Source organism: Canis aureus, chromosome 27 (genome assembly GCF_053574225.1).
Source record: "Canis aureus isolate CA01 chromosome 27, VMU_Caureus_v.1.0, whole genome shotgun sequence".
NCBI lineage: Eukaryota > Metazoa > Chordata > Mammalia > Carnivora > Canidae > Canis > Canis aureus.
Genome location: NC_135637.1, coordinates 32,998,648 through 33,008,479, shown reverse-complemented (window position 1 = coordinate 33,008,479; position 9,832 = coordinate 32,998,648). Strand labels below are relative to the sequence as shown.

At 66.0% G+C, this 9,832-nt stretch overlaps 1 protein-coding gene across 2 annotated transcripts; it reads left to right on the top strand.

The window, feature by feature from the left end:
* Nucleotides 1-384: 384 nt before the first annotated feature.
* On the top strand, nt 385-7,677 carry SUSD2 (sushi domain containing 2). 2 transcript variants are annotated; one of them, XM_077874518.1, is made up of 15 exons: nt 385-521; nt 1,848-2,055; nt 2,175-2,326; nt 2,723-2,890; nt 3,415-3,589; nt 3,695-3,896; nt 4,063-4,148; nt 4,224-4,492; nt 4,567-4,710; nt 4,809-4,967; nt 5,764-6,012; nt 6,133-6,405; nt 6,542-6,718; nt 6,799-6,901; nt 7,023-7,677. In XM_077874518.1, exons 1-15 carry the CDS (start codon nt 446-448, stop codon nt 7,045-7,047), a joined length of 2,466 nt encoding a protein of 821 aa, XP_077730644.1. In that variant the 5' UTR covers nt 385-445; the 3' UTR covers nt 7,048-7,677. The 2 variants fall into 2 exon arrangements, with proteins under 2 accessions (XP_077730644.1, XP_077730643.1); XM_077874517.1 differs by having other exon boundaries at nt 404-521; nt 1,836-2,055.
* The last annotated feature ends 2,155 nt before the right edge of the window (nt 7,678-9,832 follow it).

The window sequence follows — 9,832 nt, the reverse complement described above, 5'->3', positions numbered from 1 at the left end:
TGGGCAGGGAAGCTGAGGACCAGGTGTGAGAGGTCTGTGGCTGGGGGGCCCTCGGGTGCTGGAATCCTGAGCTTGCAAGAGCCACCCCACCTAACCCACCCTGCCAAACCCCAGCCCCAGGGGAGCCCCACCCTGGCCGCCCCGGGCTGGGCCAGAGGTGCCCTCCGGGGTCTAGGTTGCAGCCCCTGGACATCTGGATCCGACCCCTGGAGGCTCGGACCTCCTCCCCCGGGCCAGGAATGTGCTAACAGGGCAGGTTGGGCCCTCCTCGGCCCCCGCGGGAACCTGTGGACTTTGAGAGGGGACCGGGCCGGGCGGGGCGGGCGGGCGGGGCGGGCTGGGGCGGGGCGGGCGCGCCGGGCGGGCGGAGCCAGGCCCCGGGGACTAAGCCCGGCCGCGGCGGCCCCGCCACTGCTGCGCTGCGGGCTGCGGACTCGGCCGCACCATGAGGCCGCTCGTGCTGCTCTGGGCTCTGCTGCTGCTCGCCACAGCCCCCGGCCCAGGCCCCCGGCCTGCAGCAGGTAGGCCCCCACCCCGCCTCCCGGCCCCGTGCAGCCTCTGTCCATCCGCCAGGTCGTCCGGGACTGGACTGGGGTTGGGAGAAGAAAATCTGGGGAGCCCAGGGTCTGGGCCGCTGGCAGGATGGAGTCGGGGCTAGGCCCACCCTAAACCCACTGGGAGCTGGGAGGTGCTGGCTGCCTGGGAGGGAGGTGGCCCGGGGCGGTGGGGGGCTCAGGGGAGCCCTTGGTCTGTGCCCCGAGCCCCGTGGAGTCTGCGCTCATGCATGGAGGAGCCTCAGGCCCACTAAGCTCCCTGACAGGTGAGAGGCAAGACTGAGGGTCCTTGTTAGGGTAGGGCTGAACCCCGGAAGGTCTGGGGGAAGGCTCCCACTCCGGAGGCTCCTGCTGGGCTGAGCTGCCAGGGCCAGGCTCCCCAGCCCCCTGCCCCACCCCTATCCCCCATCTCGGGGAAGCGCCACCACCCTTCAGCCACTTATCTCACTTACTGGCATCACTCAGCCTCCTCCCCCACTCCCTTGAGCCATCACATCCTCTGTCAATAAATATTTATTGACGCTCTCGAGTGCCAGGCCCTGCAGTGGGTGAAATAGGGTCACCGGGGTGGCTCGGGTCCAGCCCCAGCCCTTGACTGGCCCCCTTTGGGGGGCGGCGGAGACGGCAGGTGCGCTGTCTGCACCCCCTTGGTCCCCACCCTCCAACCTGCCCAGGCACACTCGATGCAGAGGGTTCCCTGACGATACGGCCCTGTCATGGGTCCCCATGATGTCCACAGCCCCACACCAGGCCGCCCTCTCCGCCACCCTGGCCCTGCCGGGTCCTCTGCTGGGGATGACCGTCCTCCTCCCCTCAGGAGGGGAGCACCTCTCACCCTCTCCCCTAAGGGTGTCGCCTGGCAAAGTGAGCTGGGCCATGCTGAGCCGCCAGGCCTCCCAAGGGACTCTGGGGAGCCACGTCCCCAGGCCCCAGACTGTCCCTGTCCGGGCTAGGGGTTCAGACAGCCCCGCAGCCCACGGCGAGGGCTCAGCCACCTCTGGCCACCCGAGGATCCGGTCGTCCGGGTCTTGAGGGCTGAAGGCCAGCCCTGCCCCGGGGCTCCTTGACGCTGCGGCAGGGCGGCCGCAGGCATTGGCCCTCACCTCCCTCCTTCTCGCAAGCCCTTCAGGCAACGGCCAGGTCATTCGTCCCGAGGTCCCTCACCCCGCGGGCCCTGTGTGGGTTTCTACTGTGGTTGGCTTGGTGGTCAGCGCCCTTCCTGGTCCACGTTCTCCCGGGGACGCTCCTCCCTCATGGGCTCCGGGCAAATAAGCTCAGCAGCGCCTCCTCCAGGTGCCCAGGGGAGCTGCTCCCACCGCTGTGGAGACCGGGATGGGTCGTGCTCCTGCCACCCCACCTGCTCTGGCCTGGGCACCTGCTGCTTGGACTTCCGGGACTTCTGCCTGGAAGTCTCGCCCTACTCGGGCTCCATGATGGGGGGCAAGGACTTCCAAGTACAGCACCTCACCTGGTTCATCCCCACTGACGGCGTGATCTGCAGGTGGGGGTCCCCAGGGGCTCCGTGCGCGCTGGGGGCCCCGGGAGGAGGTCGGGGCGCGGGCCTCGGAGGGGGTCCCCCGGCCCTGGCCTGGCCTTTCCTGCCACCTCCTGCCCCCGCAGGTTTAAGGAGAGCATCCAGACCCTCGGGTACGTGGACTCCTCTGGACACGTGCACTGCGTGTCGCCCCTGCTGTATGAGACAGGCCACATCCCCTTCACGCTCTCGATGGACAACGGTCGCTCCTTTCCGCGCTCGGGGACCTGGCTGGCTGGTGAGCCCCACCTTCCTGGGCCTTGGCCCTCCAAAGGCACTTGCCTAACACTAATCTCTGCCCGCCTCGCCTGCTCTGGCTCAACCAGTCCCTCTAGTTCTCAAGCTCTGCTCCCCACCCCCTGGCATCCACACAGAGGAACTGGGGGGGGCCTTCTGGGATCCCCCAGCAAGGTGGGCCACTTGACTCGGCCAGGCCAGGGGAGGGCGGAGGCCAGAGACCTGGACAGCAGAGGGCAGGGCCGCGCCTCTCCTGCAGGCTCCGTCCTTTCCCAACAGGAGGGCCTGGGAGAGAAGATCCTCTAGTGGGACTGCCCCGCTTGGTCCTCGGGAGGCACCCCCAGCTCGCAGAGCCCCTGGGCCTCAGGCCCTCACTCACCCCTCACCTCCTGCCCAGTGCACCCCAGCAAAGTGTCGGAGACGGAGAAGAGCCAGCTGGAGAACGAGACCCTCTGGCAATACTACGGCACCGCCGGCACCACGGACAACCTCACCGTGACCTGGGAGCCCTCGGCTCTGCCCACGCGGTCTGTCACCATCGAGCTCTGGGGCTACGAGGAGACAGGTAAGGCCACCAAAGGCTGCACAGCCCGAGGAGCTCTGTGGGCCGCTAGGGCCTGGGGCTTGCAGAGGTGGGAGAGAGGGGACTCCAGGTAGGGCCAAATCCCAGATGGGGACGTCGAGCAAGAAAGGGGAACTGGGGGACACATGGGGGTGGGGGAGGCTGGGGACCCCCCCGCCGGCCACATGGGCCCAGCTCTCGGAGGACATATGGGCCTTCTCTGCCGTTGGATACAAGGCTTGCCCTGGGAACCATCCTCTCCAAGCCCCTGGGCTGCGAGCATGGCCCTCGGCCTGGCCTCCAGGTGGGGCTGTGACCCTAACATGGGCGAGGAGGAAATGGCCGTCGCTGGAGCCAGGGCCCTTGCTGGAGCAACGGGGCAGGCCTTCCTCTGGGAACCACCCGTCTGTCCATCTCCCAGGCCGCTCTGAGCACCCAAGACTGGCACCTGGCCCTTCTTTTGCCCTTCTTTTGCCCCCGGGCTCTTGGAGGGGCCCCGGGGCTGACGGAGGCCTTCTCTCCCTTAGGGAAGCCATATTCAGGGGAGTGGACAGCAAAGTGGTCATACCTGTACTCCCTGGCCACCAGCATCCCCAACTCTGGCTTCTTCACCTTCACTCCCAAACCTGCCCCTCCAAACTTCCAGCGATGGGAAGTGGGTGCGCTTCGGATCATCAGCAGCAGATACTACGCAGGGGAGAAGTAAGGGCCACGGGCACGCAGAGGGTGGGCGGGGGCCTGGCCCGCCACGCGCCATCCTGGCCGGGGCTGCCGGGGCGCGGCCCTCAGTGCGCGGGGTCCCCACAGGGACGTGCAGGCGCTCTGGAGCAATGAGCACGCGCTGGCCTGGCACCTGGGCGAGGACTTCCGGGCGGACCCCAAGGCCTGGGCCCGAGCCCAGTGCCTGGCCTGGGAGCAGCTGGAAGACCAACTGCCCAACTTCCTGGAGGAACTGCCTGACTGCCCCTGCACCCTGGCCCAGGCCCGCGCTGACTCTGGCCGCTTCCACGTGAGCCCCCCACCCCCCCCGCACACCCAGGAGGTGAGGGGCGGGGAGGCAGATAGAGGCCCCTGGGAGGCCAGGCTGGGGTCTGAGGGCCCTCAGGGTCGGCTCCCGGGGAGGGCAGGCCACGGCCTGAGGCCAGTGCAGGTGACAGCAACCTCCTGCTCCATAGACGGACTACGGCTGTGACATTGAGCGCGGCAGCGTGTGCACCTACCACCCTGGGGCCGTGCACTGTGTGCGCTCCGTGCAAGCCAGGTGAGCCAGGCGGCAGGTGGGGGGGCAGGGGGCCCGGGCCCCCCGACGGCGGCCTTGACCTGTCGCTGTCCCCAGCCCCCGGTTCGCCTCCGGCCAGCAGTGCTGCTACACGGAGGCCGGCAGCCTGCTCCTGACGGCCGACTCCACCGGCGGCAGCACCCCGGACCGCGGCCACGACTGGGGCGCGCCCCCCTTCCGCACACCACCCCGCGTGCCCGGCCTGTCCCACTGGCTCTATGACGTCGTCAGCTTCTACCACTGTTGCCTCTGGGCGCCCGAGTGCTCCCGATACATGCGGCGGCGGCCCTCCAGCGACTGTCGCAGCTACCGGCCGTCGCGCCTCGGTGGGTGGCAGGCGAGGCCGGGCCCCGGGCAGGGCCAGGCCAGCGCGGCCCACCTGACCCTCCGCTCTCCCCAGCCTCCGCATTCGGGGACCCGCACTTCATCACCTTCGACGGTGCCAGCTTCTCGTTCAACGGGCGCGGCGAGTACGTGCTGCTGGAGGCCGAGCTGACCAATCTGAGGGTGCAGGGGCGGGCGCAGCCCAGGACGACGCCGGAGGGTGAGGCTGGGGCCCGCGGGCCCTGGGGGCGCGGGGGGCTCCGGGTCCCCCATGAGGCGGGCTGGAGCCGAGCGCATCGTTCTGCCCGCGCCCCCCAGGCCCGCAGGACCGAGGCACGGGGCTCACGGCCGTGGCCGTCCAGGAGGGCAACTCCGACGTGGTGGAGGTCCGGCTGGCCGGCGGGGCGGGGGTCCTGCAGGTGCTGCTGAACCAGGAGGTGCTCAGCTTCACGGAGCAGAGCTGGATGGACCTGAAGGGTGAGTGGCGGCCGGCTTGCCACAGGGCCGCTCTTGCGCCCTCACTTCCCGCCTGGGCCTCGGAGCGCGGGTGCAGAGGTGGGAGCCTCTCCATACGAGCCACGTGCTGTCCCTGGCATTGTGCTGCCAGTCAGCCCCCCTCCCCTGCCCCCTGCACGGTGGACACGCGCCCCCAGCCCGCCGATGTGTGTGGGCGGACGAGGTGCGCGGCCCCAGGTAGGAAGGTCCGGCCTGGGGATGGGGACCTGGTCTGATCTTGTGCTTTCACACTCATGGAGCCCCAAACCCGTGGTCAGAACCCTGAGATGCCCGGACAGTGGGACGAGAAGCTGGAAGCTGCTTCGAAGATGCTGGCTGGCCCTGCGGGCTACGGAGCAACCCCCTGTCCACCCCCTTCCCCTCTCTGGTGGTGCTGCCTCAGGGAACTGAGCTAATGAAGTGATTTTTTTGCAATGGGGATGGGTGGGGACCTGGGACTGGCCTGCTGGTGTTGAGGGTGCAGGGATCCCCAGGAAGGGCAGAGCTGGGTGTGGCTGCTGCCTCCCTCAAGGATCGAGGGCCAACAGGTGACCCCCAGGTGAGGCCTCGGTGTGGGGGTCCCTTTGGAGCCTGGGCACTCATGTCCATGTGGGGGTCCCAGTACAGGGGTGGGCGTGGGTGAGGGAGTGTCACAGCAGGGCCGGCAGTGAGGACACCGTCCCCTTCCCTGGATGCTGACCCACTTGTCCTGGGGCTGTGGAGTCACAGCACGGTGCCCTCAGTGGGCAGCCCTAACCCCAGTTCCACGTGTGCCCAGGTATGTTCCTGTCTGTCGCTGCCGGGGACAGCGTATCCATCATGCTGTCATCGGGGGCTGGCCTGGAGGTCAGCGTCCAGGGTCCCTTCCTGAGTGTGACTGTCCTCCTGCCTGAGAAGTTCCTCACCCACACGCAAGGCCTTCTCGGGACACTGAATGATGACCCCACGGACGACTTCGTGCTGCGCGACGGGAATGTCTTGCCCCCCAAGGCTAGCTCCCGAGAGCTGTTCCGCTTCGGGGCCGACTGTGAGTGACTGCGAGGCCCCCTGGGGCTGGGGGGATCCCGGCGGGGACAGAGGCAGTGGATGTGAGGGGAGGGACTCTGGACCCTCGGCCGCCAGCGAGACCTGCTGCGTGTCTCCCCAGGGGCCGTGAGGAACACCTCGTCCCTGCTCACCTACGACTCCTGGTTCCTGGTCAACAACTTCCTGTACCAGCCCAAGCATGACTACACCTTTCAGCCCCTGTTCCCCGAGGAGACCACCCCCAACCCCAGCCAGGCCGCCGAGGCGGCTAAGTTGTGTGGAGACAACTATTTCTGCATATTCGACGTGATGGCCACTGGGAGCCTGAGTGTGGGCAATGCCACGCGGATGGCCCACCAGTGGCACCAGCATCGTGCTCAGAGCCTGCAGCCTGGTGAGGGGGGCTGGGGGCACAGGCGAGGGGGTGGGCACCCTAGGCTGGGACGTGACCCCCTAAGTCGGCAGCTGCAGGGGAGGTGGGGACCGCCAGCTGCTTAATCCTATGGTCTGCTCCTGGTCCCCTACCCCAGTGACGTCCTGCGGCTGGCTGGCCCCGCCCCCTAATGGACGCAAGGAGGGTACCAGGTACCTGTCGGGCTCCACTGTCTACTTTCACTGCGACAGCGGCTACAGCCTGGTTGGGGCAGAGGTCAGCACCTGCCAGGCTGATGGCATCTGGTCGAGGCCCACCCCGATGTGCCAGCCAGGTGAGGATGCCCTGCACCCCCACCCGCCTGCACCCCACCGTTGCCCTCGGGCAGCCCTCACCTTTCTGCTCCCTCTCCAGCTCGGAGCTACACGGTGCTGCTGAGCATCATCTTTGGAGGCCTGGCGGTGGTGGCCGTGGTCGCGCTCGTCTATGTGCTGCTGCGCCATAGGAAGGGCAACATGTAAGACCTCACCCACCAAGACCCAGGGTTCCAGCGGCAGGACCCCGGTCTGTGCCCCTCGTTGGCTCTAAGATTCTAGGGTGCCCCCTACGCCTGCTCTAGATGGTGTCTCTGTTTCCAGGGCCATCTGGGGTTCACAGCCCTGAGGGGAGCGCATCTGGCCGGCAGCAAGAGGCATGGATGACCACCCCGGAGCCAAGACCAACCTCCCAGGAGAACACCTCTGAGAGCGTGCACCCCAGTACTTCGATCCCCAAGTCACTAGCACTGTTTCTTGGGACCTGGACACCTGATACCTGAGCCTTCGATGCCCACACACCCTAGACCTGGTGCCCTGCTCTGTCTCCTCAGACCTGGACACCTGGCTCTAACCGTGCAGGCCCCGAGAGGTCCCTGGTGCTCTAGTCCCCAAATATTCTCGGCTCTAATTCCGCAGACTGCATACCCTTGAGTTCTAACGCCTGTCTCCAGAGACCCTACACTCTGGCACCTGAAACTCAAATGCTAGTACCTCAGATCCCGTGTCTGATGCCTGTGACCCTGATCTACTGATACCTGGTGCCCCGACACGGGAGCCCTAGCACCCAGCTGCCTTGATTGCTGGACTTGGCCCAGCCTGAGGTGGAGAGGCCTCAGGACCCCAGAGTGGAGAGTCACTCTGAGCTCCAGGCTTGTAATTCTAACCCTTCTGGAATGTCACTTCTAACTCTTCTGGAATGTCACTTGAAACACCCCTCCCTGTCTACTAGGAGAAAACAAGCCCATGGTATCCCCTCCCTGGTGTACTGGTGCTCATGCCACACTTTGGTTCTGGAGGGTTCTATGGTTGCCTTAGAACAGCACCCAGAGCAACATTTGTCCACTGGCAGGCCACCTGGGGCCGGTCCCTCCACAGCCTGTCTCCCTCTAAAAGGTGTTCTCAAGAACCGTGAGCACTTTGTGGAGGTGAAGACAAAGGGCAGTGCCTGCAAAGCGTTCCCCATGGAGTCCATGCTGGGTGCCCAGGAAATGGGATGGGCCAGCACAGGCACCCGCCCCTTCACCCTGCAGCAAGCTGGCCCAACCTGCCCCCGGGCCCCTACCCTGCCCCAGCACTGCTCTGAAACCAGAGCCCATGTTCTGGGTCCCTGGGTTCCTCACCTAGAAGTGTCCAGAAGCTGGGTATGGGGCACAGGCTTCATGCCACTGCTGCCCCCCTGCGGCAAGGGTGCTAATTGGAGGCCATGGAAAGGCCTTGGCAGCATAGGATCGGGCCAGGCCTGGAGAAAGCACAGTGGAGGGCGGGGTTGGAGGCTGGTGCCCCCTGGTCCAGGCCGGAGGCTCCACCTGAGGGGTAGGGGCTGGGGGAGTTTGCCCAAGGGATGTGGAACCTTGGGTGGGAGGTGAGCCCCCCCCCCCCGCCCCGTCACGGCGGCCTGCAGTGCCGAGGGCGGCCGCGGGGGGGCAGCAGAGGGCAGGGCCGTGGGCCCCGACGCTGCGCCAGACCCTGGGAGCGGCCACTCGAGCTGGGCCCTGGCCTGTCACAACCTTGGCCAAGGTCCATGCAGGCCCACTTCTGCATCTCCCTGCGGTAGGAGGGCCTTGAGTCGGGCCGTCCAGGCACTGACCACCAGGGGCAGAACCCAAGCCTCCCCACCCCCTTAGACTGGCTGGTAGCTGAGGGTCCTCGACAGGGGTGGGAAAGCTGGGTGATAGGGGCAAGTGCAGTCTGGAGGGCTTCCTCGAGGAGACAGTTTTGCACGATGGGGCACATTCAAAGGAACAGAGATGAGAGTGAAGAGTTGGGGGGTCTCCCTGGGTTGTACCCAAGAGGCTGAAGGAAGCAGATGGGGTTGGTGCTTGCACACCCCGCTGCTTCCACACTGGCTTCCAGCTCAGGACAGGGTGGTGCTGAGGGCTGGCCCCTTGGCCACTGGGCAGGTACTTTCCTCTGCAGATGAGGTAAGGCAGGGCTGGCTTCCCACCAACCTGCGTCCTCAGTGCTGGGCCAGGCACAAGCCAGTGGGTGACAGGTTGGTTTCCTCATCAAGCCCAGACCTGTAAGAGCAGGGGAAGCAGGGGCAGCTTCACAGCTCCCAGACTGTAACTGAAAGGATGGGCCAAGTTCTCAGAGATGTGATTGGAGAGCCTAGGTTCCAGGCAGGAACAGCCTGGGCAAGGCTCAGAGGAAGAGAAATATGGTCTGGTCTGAGAAATAGTGAGGCCCCTCCCCCACCAGGCAATGGCAGTTAGGCTTCATCCTAAGGGTAAAACGTGGTCTCTCTCAGGCGTCCCCACCCTACGCTTGTCCCTCCAGGTTGGGACCCAGAGCGGCCCCCACCCCTCTCCAGCTAGAGAAGGGGTGCACTGTCTGTGGCCCTGACCCCAGACATCAGGCACTCCCAGTGCCAGGGACAGGCCAGGCTGGGAAGCCCCGACACCTGATGGGTTTTCCCAAGGGCCTGTAGGGAGTCGGGGTACTGTGGGGCCCATGTGAGGCTGAAGGTCCCAGTGTCCTACATAGACTCCCTTTAGAGACCTCAAAGGCAGGGACCACAGCCTCAGGGGAGTGGTGTCCCCAGACCACAGTCCCAAGGCATTAGAACCCAATGGCCAGGCCTCTACCCTTTGTGCTGGTTGGAATTTGAGGGACAGTAATCCAGGGTCTTAGAAATACAGGTGATGGGAGAACTGGGAAGTCAAAGAGCTGGTGAGGCTGCCATAGGACCCCAACAACACCCCTAAGCCAAGGGACAAAGGAAGGAGGGTGCCAGAACCAGGCCCAGGTGCTCCCAAAAGCGGGAACCCCACAGCAGGAACCATGTAAGCCCACGGGCCCTGGCAGGAACCACAGGCCCAAGATGGGGGAAGTGTCCGCTTCTCTTCCTGCCCTCCAGCCTCCCACTAGGGCCTCCCCTTAACTGGACACAGTGGGGAGCACAGGGCCAAGGG